This window comes from Anastrepha obliqua, chromosome 1, assembly GCF_027943255.1.
Source record: "Anastrepha obliqua isolate idAnaObli1 chromosome 1, idAnaObli1_1.0, whole genome shotgun sequence".
In the NCBI taxonomy this organism is placed as follows: domain Eukaryota; kingdom Metazoa; phylum Arthropoda; class Insecta; order Diptera; family Tephritidae; genus Anastrepha; species Anastrepha obliqua.
Genome location: NC_072892.1, coordinates 93,877,681 through 93,902,889, shown reverse-complemented (window position 1 = coordinate 93,902,889; position 25,209 = coordinate 93,877,681). Strand labels below are relative to the sequence as shown.

General features: G+C 37.3%; 1 protein-coding gene across 12 annotated transcripts in view; it reads left to right on the top strand.

Moving 5' to 3' along the window:
• Positions 1-25,209, top strand: part of LOC129252887 (microtubule-associated protein tau) — a 98,590-nt gene that overhangs the window by 56,714 nt on the left and 16,667 nt on the right. For all 12 annotated transcript variants that reach the window (XR_008583679.1, XM_054891027.1, XM_054891030.1 and 9 more), the window contains exons 3-6: positions 10,002-10,045; positions 18,707-18,893; positions 22,492-22,694; positions 23,534-23,719. Coding sequence is in view for 11 of the 12 variants with exons in the window: in XM_054891027.1 (XP_054747002.1) it covers positions 10,002-10,045; positions 18,707-18,893; positions 22,492-22,694; positions 23,534-23,719 (620 nt within the window). In the remaining variant the exon portion in view is untranslated. The remainder of the gene's footprint in view (positions 1-10,001; positions 10,046-18,706; positions 18,894-22,491; positions 22,695-23,533; positions 23,720-25,209) is intronic.

Here is a 25,209-nt window from a genome sequence, read left to right as displayed (position 1 = left end):
CCGGGTTGATATGAGAATTAAAAATGCATATTTTCGTTTTCTCCGTAATCTGCTTGGAGTACCACACTTTTTTGAGGATTGCAAAGGTCGCTTTTGCTTTGTTTAATCGTGCTGTAATATCAGTGAAAGCGCCATCAGTAGTAATTCGGCTACCAAGGTACGTGAACTCTTCAACTTCTTCAATCTGTTGGCCATCAATGGTAATATTATTAGGCTCGGTAGCATTTATATTAATCGATTTTGCTTTCTTTGTATTTATTTTGAGACCGTATCTTAAAGAGTGTTTGCGCAAATCATTCAGTTTTGACTGCAGATGAGTTTATTTACTTGAGAAAATTAGATGCTCAACGTTAAGGGGATTCCATACAATACCTCTTCGGGGATTTTTGTCAATTGCATTGTGTAAGCCTTCGTCAATTACAATCAAACACTGCATCCTTGTCTGACGCCCTTAACTACTTCGATTGGTTCTGAGAGCATTGCTTCATGCATTACTTTACATTTGTAGTGGGAATACTGTGCCTTTATCAGATTACAAAGTTTCTCGGGTATGCCTTTTCGATCTAGTGATTGAATATGATTTCGTGCTTAACATAGTCGAGTGCCTTTTTGAAAATCTACAAATGTCGTGTAGAACGGTTGTTGCATTTCATTCATTTCTTCAATAATGATTCTAAGGGGAACAATATTAACAATACATGAATGCGCGGCACGAAAACCAGTTTGTTCCTTCCGGAGTGTTTTTTCAACCTTATCTGGTATGCGGTTAAGCAAAATTTTGCAGAAGACTTTCAATGTCGAGCTAAGTAGCATGATTCCCCTCCCGTTATTGGAATCAGTTGACGATCCTTTTTTTGGTATTTTGATAAGTATGCCCTGTAACCAATCAAATAGATTTATATAAAGTAAGTGCATATAAATTTTCAGAGTTTTTGAATACAAACAATTGTGTGGTTACTTGAGAATGTTTTTATCAGAGACTGTAACCTACTTGTACTTATCAACACTAAATTATTACTATCTGATTTACACGTTTTTAAGCATATTTAATAAATAATTTAATTAAAAGCATTGATTATTTTTTTATTATTGTATTTCTGCTCATGAATAAAGATTTCATCTCGATTTTAAGGCGCTTGATCAAGAGAAATGATTATTGTTCGATTTTTACTTTTTAACTCAAGAATAATACTTAGCTGCCGATTATTATTTTTTCGCTCGAGCATAGTGATTAATTTCGATTTCTTGTAAGTTTGTAAGCAATATTTGCCATTTGATTTATATTTGTTCTTTCACATATAAAACTCAATGGCCTTAGTCGCAGTCCAACGTGAAAAAATATATTTAGTTAAAACCAAATTCTGACTTAAAATCAGTGTTTAAAAATTTGCCAATCATGGATGTGTTAAAACTAGTTTCTAATATAGCTAAAACGAGAGAGAGAGAGAGAGAAAATAGCTAAGTATCTATATGAAAAAGAAAATTTACTCGGCAATATAAGGAAACATGACTCTTAATTTCAATTTACATTTAGAATTGGAAACGCAAGGCACCGCAAAGAGAATATATAGTTATTAAAATCACGTTCTCACTGTAAAAAGAGTTAAAGTTTAAAGTAAAAACTCAGAAAATGCGTTTTTAGCTGACTATGACAGGGGTACGCTTCAATAGCGCATGAATTTAAATTTTATTGGAACATACATTTTATACAGAATTTTTAATATTTTTATATTTGAACAACAGTGCCATATTTGAATTTAATTGCATAGCAGATACGTACAGTGGCTCAATTGGATAATCGGACAAATAGCACAGGGATTTTCCAATTGCTATTGCGCAAAATGCGTGGTGATGTTTTCCATTTCAATTCAACCGGGCTATTCGGGTCATGTTCTACGATTTCGATGTAACGTATTTTTTTTCGCCTGAAAAAAATTTTTTTCAAAAGTTATCGGCAATTTTGTTTTTCGGCTCAAACTCGATTTTTTTTAATTATATAAGAAACAAAATTTTTTAAATGCCCATAACTTAGTCAAAAATGAACCGATTTTAATAATTCTGGATTCAAAATGATCGTGATTACTTACACGAGCGATTTCATGTAGAAACAATTGCAAAAAAGTAGTTGAAAATTTTTTATTTAGCAAAAAAGAAAAAAAATTGAAATTTTTTCGAAATTCAATATTTCAAAAAGTGTATTTTTTTTTATAACTTTTTCCAAATCAAAAGGACATTTCAAACTTTAATTGAGCTGAATGCCTAGTAGCTAAAATGAGTTGTTTTTGAGTAATGAATTTTTGAGTAAAAAACCTGTTTCGCACTTTTTGTTTTTTGCAAAATAAAAAATTTTCAACCTCTTTTTTGCAACTGTTTCTACATGAAATCGCTCGTGTAAGTAATGGCAATCATTTTGAACCCAAAATTATTAAAATCGGTTCATTTTTGACTAAGTTATGAGTATTTAAAAAAAAATTTTTTGAATTGAAATGGAAAGCATCTGGTACGCAATTTATTGGCAATTTTTTGTACTGTATAAGTCCTCCGAAATTTGTATTCGTTTAACTGTTTTGCACACCAAACAAATAATCGAGCCGCCTTGGCACTGATTCTAAAAATTGTTGGCAAAATTTAAGCAACATTTTCTTCCATTCAGTCTGCAAGACTCTTAACACCGACAGTTTTTTATAGCTTGATTTCTAGACCCGACGTGTTAACTCCTCACGAATGTGCCTAATTATATTTAGGTCAGGTATTAAGGTAATCGTTGTAGAAGTTTGCGTAATTGTGAAAAGGCTTTCCAACGACTGGGGAGTGCTTGGGACCGCTATCCTGGTAATTACGCAAATCCTAACAAAGTGGTCTTGATGTTTCGCAGTAGCACCTGCAATTCTTTCATCAAATTCAGTATTAGGCTTATGCCAGTCCGTGCAGTCCGTTCTTAATATAGTACAAACGCACATTTTAGTAAAATTTAATTTTGACTGGCTGTTAATATTTGGAGTCAAATAGGTATATTTACACAGCCTGGTTCTGAATAGAAATTCCCCCGGATCCCCCAGACTTTTCTCTAGATAGAAGGAAAATCATGAATAAAAATTCCGAGGGAAGTTATAAACATGTACTAAACAAATAAACAAATAAAAAAACCTCAGTATTGGCAATACAAGGTGAAGTCCAAATAAACAGGACTGGCGTCATACAAATGGTTTTGGTGCCACCATCTTTTTAATGAGTTAGTGCGTTGGAAGTTACATCCCTAGCTGACTTCCAGTGAAAGCTTTGGTGACATTCGGTTCAGTGGAAGCGAAGTTATGGCGTCTAAAGTGTCAATATATTTGTGTCATCGGTACAAAAATGAGTTTCGAACAAGGAGCTAATATCAAATTTTGTTTTAAAATCAATAAAGGGTTTACCGAAGCATTTGAATTAATGAAAAAGTGTATGGTAATAATTGAGTATCTCGTGACAGAGTTCATGAGTTTTTACACGTTTCGGAGATGGTTGTGAGGACATAAATGACAATGAACATACAGGCCGCTCAAAATCAGTAATCACCGAAAACTCAATCGAAATTGTTCATAAATTTATCAAAAATGAACCGAAACCATCGTTAAAATTCATGGAAACGGGGTTGAATATCTCCAAAATATCGATTTATAGCATTTTAACTGATCACTTGGGCTTACGAAAGGTCTGAGCACGTTTCATTCTGCACAAGTTAACTGAGCAGCAAAAATTGCACAGAATTTAACATTCGAAAGACCTCATCAAAAAGGCGAGAAAAAACGAGAACTTCCTTTACAACATTGTAACTGGTGATGAAACCTGGTGTTTCCAACATTAACCTGAAACTAAGCGTTAAAGAGCCGATGGAAGGCCCCCCGACGAGCCACCACCCAAGAAATCGCGTTCGGAGAAGTCAAAAATCAAGTCGATGCTCATTTGGTTTTACAATTCCAAGGGAATTGTCCACAAGGAGTTCGTGCCAATGGGCCAAACCGCCAATGTAATTTTCTATATTGGCGTTTTGAAGAGTTTGTTGCATTGCATTCGTCGAATTCGCCCTCAATACCGCGAAGGAGGAAGCTAGCGCTTATTGCATGATAATGCACGATCTCATCGATCTACTCTTGTGACTGATTTTTTGACTAGAAATCGCATTTTAACCATCAATCACTCACCGCATTCGCCTGATATGGCTCCCTGTGACTTCTACCGGAAAATTCTATTCAGAAAATTGCATTTGGCCATGGAAGGAAAACGTTTTGCGTCCGTAGAGGCCATCCCAAAGGGTTGTACTGACATCCTGAAGGTCATTCCAGATTCCGGTCAATGACCTGAAACACTCTTTCGAAAAGCTTTTAGATCGCGCAAAACAGTGTATCAAGACCAGGGGGGACTATTTTGAATAAATAAACTCGAAGTTGTCAGAATAAAGCCCCTGTCATTTCTATTTTAGCTCAATCATGTTTATTTTGGACTTCACCTTGGACTTCACTCTTTTTTTTTGCAAGAGTTTAATTTATTTTTTTATTGATTTGTAATTATAGAAAACTGTTTTACCATTTTACAGGTGACTATATAGAGGACTTTCTGAACTGTCTCTTTTACTTTGGGTCCTGGCTAAGTATTGGAGTGTGGTCAAAGCAATTTTTCGCTATCGCTAAATAGAGTCACCAACCCTGCTACTACTTCTTCGCTTAGGATTCATCCACTTTGGATATACATATGTGGGGACACCACAACTAGATTAAGTTTATTACATTCTTAATAATTATCCTTTAATTTGTTCATATACTTTTAATCATTCTTAATATTTTATAAATGCAACCATGTGTGACTTTTCATTTGCTTTTAACTTCTCATTCTTTCGCTTTGTACTGTTAAGCTAATAGAGGAAATAATTTTTGGTCTCGTTCTTTTTGGGTCGAGCTGTACAAGTGAACACATCTTTTTCGCTATTCACTAGCTCCCACACATATAAGAGTTTTTTTAAAAACCTCAGCCACCTGATCTGGAGCTTTCTTGAGAGTTGATATCCATCCCCCCTAACAAATATGTATTGGAAAGTGGCGTCGATAGTTAAGTCGATGGTATTTATCAAAATCCCTGAAGATGGAAAATTAATGAAAGGTTTAGTAGAAAATATTTTTAGTAAATATGGGCATGTACATTATTATTGTGTTAATACTATATGCACACAGTGCACGCTTTAAACTTACCATTCCATAAGTCGTTTGAGAGTTGCCGATATGTGCCAGGCAAATAGAATGGTAACTAAACAGCGCAGGCGAGATGATTCGCTACAATAACTGTCGAAATCGAATAATTACAGTCGGTATAATAGAAGCGTGACCGCCATAACTTAGAAACTATTTGACGAATTCAATTGATAATATTTATTAAAAGCAAAATATTAAAAAAAAAAGTTTAACCATGATTATTAGCTATAATCGGCTCCAAATCAGCCGAATTTGCCATGACATTTCAATTGCATTTGGCTGTTTCCACTCTACACACCTTCAGCTTCTATACTTGGGTTTGCTGTCTTCTTGTAAAATCCGACCTTGGCTAGTTGTTTAAAACGTCTTCGCAGCTATCGGCCTTTTGGTAGATTTACTTCATCACAACTGAACAACCAAACATAAACTTTAACTGCATGATTAAAAGTTCGTTGAAGTTGTCGATTATAAGTGTTACACCAGGACTGACGTATGCAACTATTCGCCCGAAAGGAAGATTTATCAGTGAATATTACGTTTGTCCAATTCAGTTTTGAATTTGTCTTAGCCCATGAAAGTCTTTTTTCAATGTGTTATAATGAGAGCAAGAGTATTCGAAGCAGTACTCCCCTATTTTGGAGAAGGACTTAGCTTCATTTGGTGTGTCCAACTGGCGCCGGTTAGCACGAGAAAGAAACGACCGGTTAAGTTAGGTTAAATGGATGCCCTAGCTTAGGGCACACTCGGACGAATATTTAAAATTCGTCCGTTGTGATACCATACAGGGGAGAGGAGAAGGGAGAAGGGAAGGAAAAAGGAGCCTTGGGATTAGCGACGATGATGGCCATGCATTTTACGACGGCGCCGACGGTTTCCGATTTGCGTTCGTAATTAGCCGCAACAAGCTACTGATGAACTTCACGAAATTGGTGATATTTAGACACGCTATATCCGCCGGCGTAGCGAGAAAATGAGAGCCCAGGTGTCTAAATCTTTGCCAGACGAGAGCAGGACAGCTGCGAAGAAGGTGTTGAGATGATTCCACCTCGTAATCAAGACAGCTTCTGCAGAACGGACTTGAGGCAATCACAAATCGCATGGACACCTAACGGACAATGCCCGGTAAGGATACCCACCAAATTTAAGAGCTGGGGCTTTGTTAGCCTTAGGAGTTCCCTTGAGCGTCCCCGATCTACCTGTGTTTAGAAGGATCTCTCGGCCTTGCACGTTTGCGCACTAGCCCAGCGCTCGCTGAGTTAACTCGAGACCCATCTTTCCAGGAGCAGACCACAGGTTCTTAAGGGAACCCCAATCCTCTCATTTCGCGACGAAACCGTCTCCAAAGTTCCCTGTCTAGCCAGCTCATCGACCCTCTATGCCGCTGTGACCGGGAACCCAAATGAGCCTGATGTCGAAGTACTCGGATGCAATCGAGAGAGAAGCCAGACATTCCCCACCAATCTCGAACGCACAAACAACGAGCCCAAGGCCCTAATTGCCGCTTGGCTATCGGAGTAAATATTTACTTCCTTAACGGTAATTACCGAGGTAAGCAACCAATCCATTGCTTCCTTAATTGCGGATACCTCCACTTGGAAAACACTACTGTGGTCCGGTAGCCTGAATCTAAGTTTGATGGGAAGCTCCTTACAGAAAACTCTCCTGAACATGTTTGTCATGCCTAGCCACCAAATGTTGCACACCGCCCACTCCTCCCTTGAGGGGATATGAGTAAAAAACGGTCCACCCGGACCTAGCATGGGTGTACAGTGATCCAGTATCATGGGGATGAACTCAATATTTTTAAGAATGCTAGAGTGCCCGTAACTTAAGTCTAGCTTATGGCCCGAACACCTTAGTCTGATTACGGCGCGTGCAACGCCACTGATTCCAATGAGGGCAGACCTTTGTACCCTCTCCAGCTTCTTAACTGATACCATCCTTTCTACCGAGTTCCACAAGACAAGGACTCCGTATAGCAAGATTGGTTTTATAATCATGCTATAAAGCCAAAAAGTGACTTTAGGCGAGAGACCCCATCGTTTTCCGATAGCGCCCCTGCAACCATACAAGGCGACTGTTGCCTTCCTAATTCTCTCCTCAATGTTTGGCTTCCACGTAAGACCTCTGTCAAGGATAAGTCCTAGGTACTTTACCTTGTCAGCGCGCTTTGTTAAACTCGGCCAAAATCGCGAAAGCGGTTATCCCGCCAATCAAGAAGAGAAGACTAATGAGAGCAGCGGTTTTTTCAATGTGCTCCGGAATTTTAGTTCTCAAAATGAGTTTCGCACGTTTTCTCAGTTTTTTGCAAAATGCATAACGTGTTTTGCGAAAAAATATGCATTACATTTAGCAGCACTTACATGTTTTTTGTAACGAAAGTCTAGGTTTGAATTTTGCTGGCCACGCTTATATTATAATACGTTCACATATAAGTAGATGATCTACTTTTTCGTGCTATCCTATTCGTGCCTAATCCGTTAAAAAGCGAGATTTCCCATACAAAATTTCTCTCCCAAAATCTGAGATTATAAACCTAAGTAAACGTCGTGTACGGATTTCCTCCAACTGTTTATTATTAGCAGCCAATTCCGCAAATAAATTAGCTATTCCTTCTCCTTGTCCTTTCTTCATATCGCTAATAATAATAAAACAAACCAAAAACTCCAAAATATTCCACCAAATCAATTTCTATAAAGGAAACCCTTTCAAAGCAGTCTTGACAGTTGATTGTCAATTTTGCACGTAAACTGCCATATGTGAACGGGTAGATTAATTTGGTGGATTTATTGGTAATTAATGCATATGTGAACGTACTTTTAGACAGACTGTATATGCATATATTTATATGAATCTCATTTAAAATTCATAAATTACTAGATTTATGCACATAAATCATAAGAAAGCCAAAATGGATACTTTGCACCGAGAGTTGCTATTGATATAGAAATCTGTTATTCAAATTAGGCAATAAAGTACCCTACTATGTTACAAGCAGCTGAAGAAATATTGAAGACATTTATTATTGTACAAGTAAAAATCTTGTTTTAGCAGACGTTGATTTGCGTTGGCATAGGGTTTAGAGAAATGCTACTTACAATCACTTTTGTCATCAAACACTAGGACTTGCGGTATTGCAAATATATTCTAATTTGTATTTTGGGCAATACATTTCATATTCAACAAATAACGACAATATTCGTTTACTTTTACATACATATGTATGTATGTAGCTATGCGGGAATATAAAAGTCAGAATTTGTTGAATCAATAAGCGATTTGTAGCCTTTCGTTCAGCTCTGATTACAACTGAATTTCATTATTTAGGTCAAATCTGCTACTCTTTTCCGGAATGTCACTGAACAAAATCACGAAATACGATACCATTAAAATATAAACAAATTCAGCAAGTAGAGTAAATACATAGAAAGCTATACATTTTTTCATATTTTTACTTGCGCATAAATATTTACAAATAAACCCAAAAATTTCTATACAGCGACATACCGCGTTATCTGGGCTGGAATAAACCAGGTGTCTTACACGATTTCATAGCAAGACACATTTGGTTTTCGTTGGTTGGGAACATAATCGTAACTTTTTTCATATAAACATATACAATATAAGTACAGTAGGCTAATGATATGTAGGTTTGTTAATATGTAATTTTTCTTGTCTCCAACTAAAATCAATTATAATCATGACTAAGCAGATGCGACCAACCGTCACTGGACCCCGCCCTCCATTTCCCAGTGCAGGCATGCCGCCGCCTCGTCCGATGGCCGGGCCACCACGCGCTCCTATGAATATGGGCGGAGTGCCCGGCGGTCCTCCGCCAAGACCAATGCCCCCACCTTTGCGTAACACAGACAGCAGAGGAAATCTACTGATGGGTCCAGGTGGTCCAGGTGGCGGGCAGCGTCCTCCGCCGCCACCATTACAAAATGTGCAAATGCGTCCGTTTGTCGGAAATGGTGGTCCAATGAGCCCACCAGGGCAAGGCCAACCGCGTCCACCTGGTGCATATCCATGGTCTGCCACAACACCGGGTCAACAAATGCCAGGTAATCGTCCACAAAATCCCTATCCTGGTAATGCTCCTGCGCGCCCGCCATTTGTACGTCCACCTGGCGCTCCGCAAGTGGGCGCACAACCACCGCAACGTCCACCTTACCAACAACAGCAACAACTTCTACAGCCGCAGCAGCAGCCGCAGCCGCAGCAGTTGCAACACCAACAGCAGCCGCATCAGCAACAACGTCAACAATCGCCCCCACAACAAGTACAACAACAGTTACCACCACGTCCACCTTCAGCTGGTTCGAATTACAACGAAGATGACGACGATGTGGTAATGGGTCAAGCGATAACACCGCGCAAAACATTGGGTGTAAACGAAGATCCTATGGGACCAGCGCTGACGGTAGATAAAACGGATTCGTTCAAAGACGCATTTGGTATGGGCGAGACGCTCCCGTCTATAGCTGAGGTGAATGCGAATGGCGTGAAAGCATTGTCGGACATACATGAAATATTGCGCAGTGGCGAAGGGAATGAGAAGAAGCAGAAAAGTGGTGTTCCCAGTAAGAATAAGACATAGTTTAATAACCGTATTTGGCTATGTTCTTTTGCACGTTTATGTTTATATATTATTGTAGAATTATTTATTGGATATGAAATTTTCTTTGTGATGGAATTTTGCAAGTATTGAAACTAATTTTTATTTCGTTTTCTCACTCTATTAATTCAATAAATAATAACGCTTCCATTTCATTGCAGAAGGTGACAATGACAGTGGCGTTGATGAGTCAACTCAGGAGAAGGTGAGTGAATTTATGAGCACAAACACGCTTCCGTTGTCGTATTGGTATTTTTATAGAAATATCAGCTAGTACGACCAAATTCTGTTAACGTAATTATCAAGAAATATGTTTGGTTAGTTAAAAAATTATTAATTTGAGTTTAACCCAATGTGCAATTAAATAAGTACAATAACGACGATATTTAAACACATTTAAAATTGGAGTTTCTTAGGTTTTCAAGGTTGTCAGAGCAAGACCCACTGCTGTTGATAAACTGATACTTAGAATTTCTTTGGAAGAAAATATGTCGTTAGTTTTTTTGCAAGCTAATATAATATTTTAGAGATTTAGATAATCGCTTGTTAAATTCGGTAAGAACTTCACACACCGACGGCTCCAAAACTGAAGATATGTAAGTTGAGGCTAAACTTTGATGGAATGAACTTAAACTCATGTGGATGCCGAGATACTTTGAGGTTTGAGGCAACTAAAATTCCGTGGTTCCTTAGAGTGTTAAATTGGATCGAAGCCAAATATAGCCAAATATAGCGGTAGCAGTAGGTTATATCAAGGCTTTCATGAGAACCATTGGTGTAGTACCAACATCTGCAAAACAACAAAGTGTTTCCTAAAAGGGCCTAACAAAGTATCAGATGTATTGAGAATTGACGACTTTCTTTTTCCTTGACAAACTGCTAAGATTCCTGATAAAGCTGGAAAGTTTGCTGAAGAGTAATAAATTCCTATCCCTCCCCATCCTTTATAACCTATGCATCACTTGATCTTAGGTGCAAAGGGCAATATCGCCCGAGTGCTTGGAATAAATTTTCCGGCCACCCACAATTCCATTCCATTCCAGAATGTTGTTGAATCAGGAAGCGCTCGTTTGTTCAAAGGTATCATAAAAAGGGGCCTTCCATATTGAATATATGGGCCTAGGAGTCAGAATACCTACAGACAAGATATGAAGGAATTATATAAGGTGATGCAAAATTAATGCATCACAAATTTGTTTTTGAATAAATTTTTTATTGTACTAAGTAAAAAGAAATATTTTGAGTGATGGAAATCTTTATTTTACTTCTAAAATTTTTGTATTATGTATATATGTATATTTTTTATTAATCCTTGTTTTAATATTACGAGGGCTGTACTGTTGCATGTAGAGGTCCATATTCTTTTTTGTAGACATTCTGGAAAAAATGTGAAAGAAATTGTAAATGGCCTTATTCCTTTGAGTCATAATTCAGTATTTTTCAATGTACTCTAAAGAACCTGTTATGTTTTCAATGAAAAATTTCACACTTTGTTTTGCTAATAAAGTACCCAGTTTTATAAATCCTAGTTGGATTCTGCCAAAATCTCGTTTTATCACTCTCACAAAGTTTTGCACACGCCATTTTGTGATCGTACCGCTTGCTTTGAGACTGTTCTTTTTTGAACTCTTTAAGATTACCAGCATCTTGCCTATCCCTTGATTTTGTTTCCCAATAGCCCAATATCGGTCTAATATATTGGATTCAATTCTGGAGCGTTTGGCGGGTTCTCGTATTTTGCTACATAACTGACGTATTTCTTTTTCAAAAACGCCAAAATGAAAAGGATGTAATGCACAGTAGCCAAATCGAGGCGAAAATATTCCTGAAATATTGTGCTTTTTATAGGATGGTATAAGGTAGTGGCAATTAAGGTACTCATTTTTGTAAACTTCGGCCGACATAGTTTCCGTCGTGTAAATAAATTGAATGTAAATTCCAATGGTGGTCATATGCTGACCCCATGGGTTGTGTCTTTTAATAATACCGACCATCAACCGAACGTCTTTCCTTCCAAGTTTAAGTAAAAAGTTTGACAGTTTTCTGTTCGGACTTGTTATAAAACACTTTGCAGTTCTGCAGCGTTATAGATCGGATCATCGCTCTTTATGTAAATTGCATACATAATCGCTAATCTAATTCATGATTCCTGCGGAACTGATTCCAATTATTGGATTAGGCCCCAATGGGGAAACCGCTGATCCACGGTTGAACACTGGAGTGTCCTGAAACCCATATGTATAAATACAAGCCTGTTCTGTCTTGCGACAGAATTAAGCTTCTTGTTACATTCATGAACAATCATTCTCCAGGGTGTTCAGTGTAGCCTTACTGTCACTAAAGACTCAAATCTGTTTCCCGTTCCATCTCCTCCCAATTATCCATTCGGCTACTTTCAGGATGGCAAAAATTTCCCTTTGGAAAACAGTTGCCATTTCACCCATAGCAAAGTGATACTTATTACTATCGTTTAAGTAGATACCATCCGGCTTCTGACCCTATTTCATTCTTGGACCCATCGGTAAATAAAATAACCGCCAAACCTTCCTGAATGCATTCTGGATTGCTGACATCAAATTTCCTTCCAAATAAAACTACTGGTATTAGGTCGTCTTTAGATACCAAAAACTGCTCAGATAGGATCTTAAAGACTTCTTCGTGTTCCGAAGTTCCGTCTTCAGAAACCATATTTATGGAGTGTACACATTGCTTTTATTGCTTCCTGTTGTATCTTAAGATCCAAGGGGAGCAAATCAAGCATAGCATTTAGAGCATCGCCGAAGGTTGTACTCATGACACCCGTAATGCATAAACATACACTCCTTTGCAGCCTGTATAGTTCCCGAAATGTGGACTTAACCATGGTCCGTCGCCACCAGACCACAGGGGCGTAAGTGATGATTGGTCTGATAAGTGCTATGTATATCCAAAGGACCACAACAGGTTTCAGACCCCAGGTTTCACCAAAGGCTCTGCGGCATTGCTGAAAAATCCGTAATGCGCGATTCACCTTCAGTGAAACGTGTGTTTTCCAAGTCAGCTTCTTATCCAAGATTACTCCTAGATATTTGACTTTATCGGAAAGACTTTCGTGCACAGCCTTTTTAGGAATTTATCCCATGTTAGCGCACAGACATCGTCCGTATATGCTTGGGCATGAAAACCGAGTTCCTGCATCTCTGCTAGTAGAGAGTCTGCGACCAAGCACCACAACAGCGGAGAAAGAACACCCTTTTGAGCACATTCGGGTGGGACCCTGACGTTGATTAGTTCGTCACTGTTCTCTTCAGCGGTTAACAACATCTCAGAGAGCATGGAATATAACCACTATTCTTGAACAATAAATAAATAGAAATTAGGAAATTAGAATCTTCTCCTAATTTTTTTCTATTTTTATGTATGCATAATATAGACCCATCCACAGTACCAACTTTCTATTTATGTAGTAAAGCAGACCTGGTAATTTTCTGGAGTCTGTTTTGATATAGATTCCATCATACATCTCGATGTATCCAACAGAGTCTCGCAAGAGTCGGTCATAAAGTTTTTCCAACTTTTATTAGTCTTTCACTTTTGCATTTGGATTTTCTGCTTTCTGTATAAGTTTAAATTATAATTAAATGGTTTTGATTTGTTGTATTGTAGTCAGCACCTTTCCTTAAAGATTCAGATTTCTAGCATTGTTTTTTCTTCCGACTTGTCTTTGAGAGAACAAGTTTTGATAGTTTACTTGTTTGTTATTTAATTTTAATAAGTTTTTATGTAGTTAATTCTGTTGCAGAATGCATATATGTAGATCCAATTTTCCAACTTTGTGCAAATTAAAAAAAATCAAGAAATTTTTATCAAAAGTTCACATTTTTTAACCAGAGATATAAGAAAGATGATATAAGAGAAATTATGTTTATCCATCGCATAATTTTTAATTTTCATTTAAAACATACTTCTAAGAGTGCAGTATGTCTTGTTTTGTAGCATTCCTATAACAATTCAACATTTTACAAATTATTACTAAAAACCAAATAGGTATAGCAAAGAAGCAAACAAGTTTAATATACCCAACAACCAAACTATAGGGTTATTCAATAGGTGCGCTTCAATATTTTTTATTTTTCGCTTATCATTTGTGAACTTCATTAGTATACATTTCATCATGGAACGCTACACACTTGAGCAACGATTGCAAATCGTGCAAATTTTTTATGAAAATAATCGTTCTGTTGCTGCTACTTTAATCCAGATTTTTTCCAAAAAATCATCTTCAGTGAGGAAGCTCACTTTTGGCTCAATGGCTTTGTCAACAAGGAAAATATGCGTTACTGGGCAGAAAGCAATCCACACGTGATTCATGAGGCACCGTTGCATCCCGAAAAAATCACTGTTTGGTGCGGTTTACATGCCGGCGGCGTAATTGGCCCATATTTTTTCGTTGACGAGAACGATCGCCACGTTACTGTGAATGGAAATCGATACCGCGACATAATAAACGATTATTTTTAGCCGCAATTGAATGGTATGGACTTAGACGACATGTGGTTTCAACAGGACGGGGCCACAAGCCACACAGCACACGCTACAATTGATTTGTTGAAGAGTAAGTTCGATGAGCGCATTATTTCCAGAAATGGACCGGTCGAGCGGCCGCCGCGCTCTTGTGATTTGACGCCTCTATACTATTTTCTTTGGGGTTATGTGAAGTCATTGGTCTACAGTAACAAGCCGGCGACGATTTGTGAGCTCAGAGCCAATATTGAACGCGAAATTGCTGGAATTTCGGCCGATTTATGCAAAAGAGTGGTCGAAAATTGGGTTCAACGATTGGACTTCGTAAAACGTGCACGCGGTGGTCATGCAAAAGAAATCGAATTTCATACTTAAATGTATATGTTCAAACTCGATAATAAAAAAAAAATAGTTAAAAAAGTCAAACCGTTTGTGTTTTATTCAAAAAAGTTCAAAAGTTGAAACGCTCTTACTGAAAAACCCTATATAAGATATTCGAGGTCGGTAGTCTCTGAGATATAGCTCATATGTCACTAATTGATCAGATATCGGTAAGTTTTTCGCGGCTAAGTTAGTTTTACTATAGTAGAAAAAATTTCTATTTAACTAGCTGTGGTGCACTGATGCACTGACTCTAGGCAGGTTTAACGTCACTCCCCTGGTGAACCTTAAAAAACAATAAGAGTTACTTCCGATGGTGATTGAGAGAGTGATCTGTTTTTAAGCCTTGTTACAAAGAAAATTTAAAATATTATATAATTTAATATTTTTATTGTTTCATATTAAAATTTTTCAACTGATACATGTGGCTTTGCTTTGTTTTATTTTTTCCAACGCCAAAAAGTTGTTTTTTTTTTATATAAATTGGTACCACAAAAAATACGAATCACGATTTCTGTTCGATAGCTAGCATGGTGGAATAGAAGGAGAAGTAAGACTAATTTGTAAAAATTATTGTATCCTGCCTCTAATATTACATTTTATTCAGCTGAAGATTTTTTTCTGTAGCTGAACAGTTTTACGTCTAGACACTTAACTTAATTTCTGGCTTTCTTTGACTAGCGCTAAACAAACATAATCTGTGTGTCATGCGATCTGTGCCTTTCGTGTGGGTTGCGTAGGAGAAGGGCAATCTTTGGGTGTATTGTTATTATTATTATACTGAATCGATTCTTTTCGGTTATTTTCTTTAACTCGATTTTGTTATTCGCTATTTCAGCCAATCAGCTCTGACCACAGTTCTATATAAATAAATAAAACTGCTTGGTAATAAAGGGTCTTTCAAAAGATGCGTTAAAAAGCAGAATGTCCCTCACAAATAAACTAAACATGATATATTGCTAAAACTGTGAACATATCTTCAAGACGAGTACCAACATAAAAAAAATAATACAATAATAATCGAAAGTCGAATGTACGTAGCCCGCGAAATTTAAAAATTCATCTTATTTTTTGAACAAACCTCATGAAAAATTACATCATTTAAATGTCTGCCTTAAGCATGGCTACAGGCTGCCATACGATAATTAAAGTTTTCAAAGACTCGGATTGAGCAATCTCGATTCGAATGTTGTGTTTCAGCTTTGGAATCGTTGTTCACTTATTTATGTTTATTCACTTTACATTTTCTATCCTCGACAGAATCAGTTTCTTGCAATTTTTCATCAATCTTTGAATTGTCGAGACTCATTCAAACGATTATTTCCACCAAAATAATCAATCCCCTAAAGTTCAACCATTTTCATAATAAGTTTCAATAATTAAGGTGTTTAATTAGCAGTCAATAATAAATTTGCCACAATATTCTCCAACTCTTGAAAAAATTGTTAAACTCTGTTTTTGAAATGATCTTAAATTTTCGCATGGCCAACGTCGCATCTTTTCCATGGGCTCGAAACTCTGTCGCCGAAAAGATGATTTTACATCATTGAATACTCAGAAGGGGTGCGGAGTTAGGTTAGGTTAGGTTTGCCAGCCGCATCGCACATAGAGACAACGATGCCACTTAAACCACGAAATGGGTCCGTTGGGAGCCGCGGAGGCTGGGCTACATTTTCCTTTCCATATCACCATCCTGAGCTTTTTATAAAGCATAAAATGTTGTTGATACCTATCTATATTCGTTAAGAAGTAGGATCTTAAATATCGATTCCTGCTTCTGACTAGAGCTGGTGGGCATGTGCAAAAAAGGTGTTGAATTGTTTCCAACTCTTCCTCATTTCTGCAGCTACGGCAGAAATCATGCGAGTAAACGCCTAATCTCCTTGCATGGTTTCCTTTGAGACAATGTCCTTTTAGAGGCCCTACTAAGGTCCTAATTTGAAGTATACTCAATTTTATAATACTCTTGGACAGGTGTTAACGCTAATCCATCTTTGATTTGCAGAACTAATTAGTGCGTCTTTAGTGCGGACTTAAAAGAGTCAAATATGGTGATTGTTCAACTAAAGTATATGGGTGGAGGTTTTGATCGTACAGTTGTAGTTGTGTTCAACAACTGCATGAAGAAATTGAATTCGATGTATTTAATCTACAATAAAACTACATGGGGTAACCCGCGACAGCATTCCATCAGAAAGTTTCTTGTAAATTCTTAAGTCACTCGGGGTAGTCATCTATTAAAACCTAAATCATAAAGTGGTGGAAAACAGCCTCTTACCTTTCATGTGCTTACTGGGCAACGTAACTCAGGAAACACTAACGATTTTCAATTAATTTCTTTGCCTTTTTAAATAATACCATAAAAGGTAAGCGGAATAACATCGAAAATGTGAAAATGAAAAATAAAAAAAATTAAAACAAAAGTTTGAATTGATGAAAAGCGACTGATATCTACTACTACCATATGCGACTTAACAACCAAACGACCCACGCATATACATACGTTTTTACTTATATCCGCTTTGAAATTGAACTGTTTGAAGATCATTGTGCGCATAGTTGTGATGAGTTCGAACGATTCTTGAAAGATGTTGCGCAACTCCGATATGGCGCCACGCTTCAGTAGTGAACCCGCCCACATACAACACATAGCAAAAGTTTGTGCGGCTACATATGGTGCGTATGTAGAAAGTAAAGCATACACTTTGATGACCTGCCCTCATTGACGCAGCTGACTTGCTGCTTTGGTCTGAGAATCAGTAGCTGAAAATTCTACTGAAGCCAGTTTTTACAGCTCAGTCCTGAACGAGCGATCTCAGCGATAGAACTAAATTGCCATACTAAAAAATTGTATTACTGCCGTGCAGTAGTTTATAAACATATTTACATATTTGCTAAAAAAGATAAACATACATATTTTATTGTGCAATATTGTGCTAACAATATTACTCAAGCCTTATCAACACATAGATAAAGCGCTGCCGCTTAAACAGGTGTGTAAATTCCAACAGCTGCTTTTTGTGATACGAAGTGGTGTGTAGATAGACATTTGATGGTAAGACGGTAGGCGGCTCAAAACTTTTGAACCTTGCCACTGACATGGTAAGGATATGAGTGTGTGGCTTCACCATGAATTCGGAGTCAAGAAACTTTTCGTCAAAATAAATAAAAGCACAACTAATGGCAAAGACTTACTTCGGCTCGTAAAGAGACAAAAATAAATTAAAGAAGTATGAGCATGAATAAAACGAAAGAACTAATCAAGTAAATCAGCTAAACTCATAAAGTATAATTTAGAGCAAATGTTTATTGATGTGAGCGAAATGAAACGAAACGGCGTAAATGTGCTGAGGAGTGTTAACGTCGACCGAACTATCTATGCCAATTGGAAAGCCCCATCGCAGACGCGAAAATCAGCCTTGAAGTGCCAGGGGTGTGGGAATATTATTTATGTTTTCGCGCATTTCATTGAATTTATTCTGTTTTTGCTTGTATTGTAGTTTTTTCTTTTCTTTTTTGTTGCTTTGCATGGTATTTTATTCAACTAGCTTTACACTAAAAATACCAAAAGTGGTACACTTTGCGTCGAGTTGAATCGATAAAACAATGTGAAAGAATTCCTGCAAAATCACATTCGTCCTTTGAAGTCATAATGCTCAAATTAGTCGAAATATCGAAGTGTACAAAAGCAGTGTAACGAAATAAGGCGAAAAAGAGTACCAATCGAACAAGAAGCGCACATAATTTATTAAATTAAAAAAAGTCAAATAAATATTTAAAAATAATATAGAAAATTGTGCTAAATTTGAAATGCGTGAAAAAATGCATTTGGTGATTACAGCTGACACTAATTTTTTAATTGTAAACAGGATTTGTCGCGCAGCACTGGGCGTATCGCATATACATATATACATGCATACATACATATGTAGATAAATACCAACGTATTTCTGAACAACCAAATTTGTGTATTCAATTTCAGGAGCGCAACGGACCCGGATCGCCCAGCTCACCGGCCAAGACACCAACATCAACTACTTCGAAGGGAGACAAAGGAGGCGCATCTCGTCCACCCAGTGCAACACCATCGAACAAATCGTCCAAATCACGTTCCACATCCAGAAATCGCTTGCTGTTGAAGACTCCCGAACCGGAGCCAGTAAAAAAAGGTGAGAGAAATTATATAAATATCAACTCACATTTCAAAATCAAAGAACTGATGTTTTACCTAACAAAATACGGGTGAATACTAAATGAGGACATACAGGGTGGTCTATATAATGGTTTACTTAAAAAAATTATCATCATTTATAACTGGTTTATTCGAAAGAGCAATTACTCCCACTATTTATTGAAGGCGATGTCATTCATGTGGCTGTTAACCCAGTTTACCTTGGAGTCGGTTTCTGGCTCTATCTCACTTATGACTTGTTCAATATTCGTCTTATAGATCTGCATCGTTTGCAGAAAAACGAAACGGCGTCAAATCGCAACATTGAGACGTCGCTGGGACGGCTGATAACACGATTGTCGAACTTGGCACGCAAAAGATCTATTGTAGCATGAGTTGTGTGGTATGACGCGATATCCTGCTGGAACCAAAAATCGCCAAAGCTCATGTCTTCAATTTCCGGCCATAACTAAATAGTTAATTATTCTTCTGTAGTGCTCAACGTTGATCGAAATGGCGTTTCCAGCAACATTTTCAATCTAAAGTGGGCTAATGATAGAAATGGGCTCTAAAGTCCGCATCGAACCGTCACTCTTTGAGGTTACATTAGCTTCTCGATGATCATGTAAGGGTTTTCTGACCCACAGATGTGGCATAAGGCGGTCACCGTAGCCGAATGGGTTGATGGTGTCTACTATTCGGTTATGCCCGAGTTTGAAATTCCAAGCATGAAGCACCAAATTATAGGGGTCGCCCGTTTGTAGGTAATGGGAAGCCTCCGACTGTATTTCTGCCATGAAACAGCTCCTCTTAAAAACCATCTGCTGTTCGCAGGCAGCATAAAACTGTAGGTCACATTACAAAGAAGAGGAGCTCGGCTAACCCTTAAACACCTAGCTAATTACTTATAGAGGGTGGTTAAGTTTTAAGGGCCGGTGTTAATTTTGAGTTAAATAGAATTTTTTTAGGAAATTATTGTTATTTCTCTTCATTATGATAATATTGGTATGACTCAATTACGTATGACGCTGAGGCATAAGTGACGTTCTTGAATTGTTGCTGGCTTATCGACGTACACCTTTTCTTTCAAATAACCCCAAAGAAAGAAGTCCAACGGTGTCAAATCACATGATCTTGGCGGCCAATTGACATCGCCGCGACGTGAGATTATTCGGCCATCAAATTTTTCGCGCAAAAGAGCCATTGTTTCGTTAGTTGTGTGACAAGTGGCACCGTCCTGTTGAAGCCACATATCGTCCACATCCATATCTTCCAATTCGGCCCATAAAAAGTTCGTTATCATCTCACGATAGCGAACACTATTCACAGTAACTGCCTGACCGCCCTCATTTTGGAAAAAATACAACCCAATGATGCCGCCGGCCCATAAACCGTTTCGGCGATCACTCTTGGATTATCATTCGCCCAAATGCGGCAATTCTGCTTATTGACGAATCCACTGAGGTGAAAATGTGCTTCATCACTGAAGATGAGTTTCTTCGAAAATTGGTCATTCACTGCTGCCATTTCCTGCCACCATTCTGACTATTGACGACGCTTGAAATGGTTAAGAGGCTTGAAATGGTTAAGAGGGTTAGCAAGTTTTTTTGCATAATGTTCATTAACGACGAGCGTGAAAGGTGCAATTGTTGGGCCCGACGACGAGTTGAGGTAGGCGGCTCTTCAACCACACTATCGCGAACAGCAGCAATATTTTCTGCAGTACGAGCTGTACGAGCATGCACTGGTGTATTCACATCTCTTACAGACCCGGTTTGCTCAATTTTTTCCACAATTTTTCCGATTGTACGCACATTTGGACGATTAAATTGACCGAAAAAAGCACGAAGTACGCGATATGCATTTCGTTTTCATAATAAGCCTGAATAACTTTAACGCGTTGCTGGATCATGTATCTTTCCATGATTCAAATTGAATTAACCTGAAGTTGAAAAATGTCAAATTAAATGCAGAAAAAACTTGACGTTTAGGTGTGATTCACATTCTACATCGGCCCTTGAAATTTAACCATCCTTTATATCTTCTTCTCTTCCTAATTGGGGCGATTTTGGCTGAGTTTTACAAAGCGCGCCAGTCGTTTCTTTCTCGTGCTAACCGGCGCCAGTTGGACACAACAAGTCAAGACAAGTCCTCCTCCACCTGATCTTTCCAACATAGAGGAGGCCTTCCTCATCCTCTGCTACCACCAGCTGGTACCATATCGAATACTTTTAGAGCCGGAGCGTTTGTATCGGACGACATGACTCAGCCATCGTAGCAGCTGGATCTATATTCGCAGCGCTATGTCTATATCGTCGTAAACATACTTATATAAATACCATACATATTTAGATGTGACAGATTTGCTAGTGAACATAACGCTTATATGAAAACGAGCTTCGTGGAAAATATGATTTGAATTTTTTTTTTCAATAAACACACTGTTTGGACAACTTAAAACTTGTTTTGGAAGTAAGTTTGCAATATTTTTCAACTTTATTCAAGAATAAAGCAATGCATTTTTTCCATGACAATTACTTTCTTTCCAGATTTTTTTAGGGATCTTGAGATTAAAGCTCTTAGTATACCTAGTATGAGAAAAAAAAACTGACTAAAATTATCCCAGTTGTGTTTAAATTTTTATGCAGTTTTTTCTTCTCCTGCAATACACACTGCGTTAAATAACCATTGCTCTAGGACTAATTTTGAATGTGTAAATTTTCGATAAAAAATTTCACAATACAATTTTATAGCCCACAGAATTTTGGTATTGTAAAGTGCAAGTTTCAAGTGGCGAAAAGATCGCGTTGACTTTTGACAATTTTATTTTATTGAAGGGTATAATTAATCACAGTGAAATGAGGAAAAATGAAATAGTAAATATTTGTCAGTAAGGCCCTGTGTTATAGTTATTTAACGCAGGATATGAATTAGGGTCTCTCTCCATTGATGCATTATTATTATTTCGCCATAGAGCACTGCGACCCCTAATGTGGTCTTTTGTGTTAGATTGCAAGCTAGGCTTTTTATTCCATATCGCTAATGGATTTAGATTCGTACCAAGTAGGTGTACGAGTCTTCGTTTTGCGAGAGCTGCACATTCGCAAAGAGAAGTCTTACTGCTGAAGCTTCTCAAAAGCTTACCTGTGTTTGCTTTCAAATGGCTTTTATTGCGCAAATGATGCCTTGAAAATTAAACACTACAACATTTTCACTCAAATTGTCCCTCTTCAAGTCGATCGCACCTGTTAACTTTCTTTTCTGCAGTTCAAAATGCCTGGGACTGTTTTAAATAACTATTAGTTAAGATTACAATTAGAGAAATGAAACCTTTTTTTTATTTTTTTGTTGACAAATTTATCTGATATTTAACAAAACAGAAAGTTTGTTTTAATAATTTTTGTTTGAAAATTAGCGAAAAGAAAATTTGTTTCTGCTCACACTATTGATATAAAAAACAAAAACAAATTTTTTTTCAATTAAATTTTTTTTTTTTTTTCAATTTCAATAATCTACCAATATTTACATATTCAATACCAAAAATGTAAAAATAATTAAATAAATACACTATACTTGTATAACTTTCTCTTTCACAGTACCAATGAACAAAATTCAAGTCGGTCACGCTCCTTCACCCAATCTTAAGGCCGTGCGCTCCAAAATTGGGTCGCTGGATAATGCTAGTTACAAGCCGGGTGGCGGTAATGTCAAAATTGAGAGCAAGAAAATCGAAATAAAAGCAGCACCCAGAATTGAGGCAAAAAATGACAAGTATACGCCACGTGGTGGCGAAAAGAAGGTAAGATCAGTAGATTTGAATTTAAATAAATAGAAAAAAAAATTACATTTAACTTGAAGCATGCCATCAAAGAGTGCTGAACTCATTCAAATAAGTGAAATTGAGTTGGATGAATTAAACGAAACTTGACAACGAATATTCGTATTACATGCATTTAGTTTGAGTTTAATAAAGCACTTAGGCGTATTTAAAGTAGTTGAATAATGTTGGTATTGCTTTATCAAATGTAAATCAAGTAGCTTGGAGCATAGTGTCAGCATACATACATATGCATATGTTTGTATGCATCTTATGCAGACATTTTTCTTTTAATATGTTGAAGTTTGTTGCTTCATGCGAATTGTAGTTCACTCTTTTTTATCATGTATCTTATGTGCATACACTACTTACTTATATGTAGTGGTGGAGCAATTTCACAGTTGAATAGTTTTCTGATTACTATGTTATGATTTCAGACACCATTAAACATACGTAGACAATACTGTAACGGTCGATTTGTGTTTCACATTAAGCTCCGCTCCATATAAGAAAAACTTGAAAAAAAATACGGAAATGAATACAAAAATTAATTTGAAAATTTGGACCTATTAAAAATTAAATTTCGGTGCAAAATTATGTTAAGGAAGTTATATGTGGTTAGGCATTCTAACAATTGCCACATTTACGAGCTGTCATACTCCAACTTCCCCTCTTTAGTTTCATAAACATCAGTGCGTATTAAATAATAGATGTGTCAATATGATTCATACTCAATACTACTACATATTTACGTATTATATAAGTATACTTACATATGAAAATCATATTTAATTAAATTTGTAATATTATGGGCAACACAGATAATTTCGACAAAGTTACAATGGAACGCCAAGTCGAAAATTGGCTCCTTGGAGAATGCCAATCATAAGCCGGGTGGTGGTGATAAGAAGATTGAAACAATTAAAACGGACTTTAAAGATAAGGCTAAGCCGAAAGTCGGTTCAAAGGATAATGTCAAACACACTCCGGGCGGTGGTGATATTAAGGTAAGGTGTCCGCAGAAAGTTACAGAAAACTTTGTATGCCAGTTCAGTCAGTCGAATGCATAAGTACAGTATTTGTTAAATGATTCGGAAGCATGTTCGAGTTACATTTTTATATATATTATAAAAACAAACTTTGTTTATTGAAATGGAATGCTATTACATATATACTTGCATTGAAGCAATTAGTCAAGCAGTTTCTTTACTCAAGCATTGCTTTGAAATTTGCATGCCCATATGAATCGGCTTTGCGCTGGAGTCTGAATGCATTTTTTAATATTATAATTAATTCAGATTTAGCTGCGTTCTTAGCATATATACGTACGTACTTTTAGCAAATTTTGAGAATGCATTATTAACTTGAAATATTTGTTTAATGTAAATATATATACACTTATATGTTGACTTAGTGTTGCGTTTGTGTAATTGGAAGAAAAGTACTTATAAGGGAACTTTAAACTGCATATATACACGTATAACTATATCAGAAATGTTTAGACCTAAAACAAAGCCAAACATATGAGATGTGCATGCATGCGTATGAGGTGTGTTCAAAAAGTATTGCGAATTTTGAATTTTCGCAGGGTACGTATGTATATTCGAATTTCGATTTTTTTGTGGCGATATGTTGGTACTCATGTCTCTCACTCATACCGACGAGTTTGGCGATTTTGAATGTTCAGTTAATTGTTGACAGCTGCTTTGCTTGCACGTGTTTCGGCTCGTGTCCGATTTTTATCTATTCAAAAAGATGGATCAAAGAACCTGTATCAAAATTTGTGTGAAAAACGAAATTAAGTGCGCAGATGCATACCGAATGTTGACTGTGCCATACGGAGAAGCTATTTTGGACCAAAGCAACGTTTATCGGTGCCACAAAATGTTCCCACAAGGTCGAGAAGATGTGAATGACGAAAAGCGTGCCGGACGCCCAAGCACTTCAACAACAGTCGAAAAAATTGATGAAGTGAAGAAAATGGTATTGGCAAATCGTCAGATTACCGTTAGAGAAGTTGCTGAGGACCTAGACATATCGATTGGCTCGTGCCATTCGATTGTTTTCAATGATTTGAGCATGAGACGGGTCGACGCGAAATTCGTACCAAAACTGCTTATGGTTATGACGTGGAAACCAAAGTTCAATCATCTCAATGGAAGCTGCCGCACGAACCAAGACCGGAAAAAGCGCTCCAAGTTCGGTCGAATGTAAAAGTTTTGCTTACCGTTTTCTCCGATTGCAGGGGCGTTGTGCATTATGAGTTCTTGCCATAGGGTAAAACAGTCAATAAGGAATATTACCTGCAAGTTATGCGCAATTTGCGAGAAGCAATCCGCCAGAAACGCCCGGATTTGTGGAAGAACAAAAATAGGCTCTTGCATCACGATAACGCACCTGCTCACACATCGTTGCTTGTGCGCGAGATTTTGGCCAAAAACAACACACTAATGATGCCCCAACCACCGTATTCTCCAGATCTGACCCCCTGTGACTT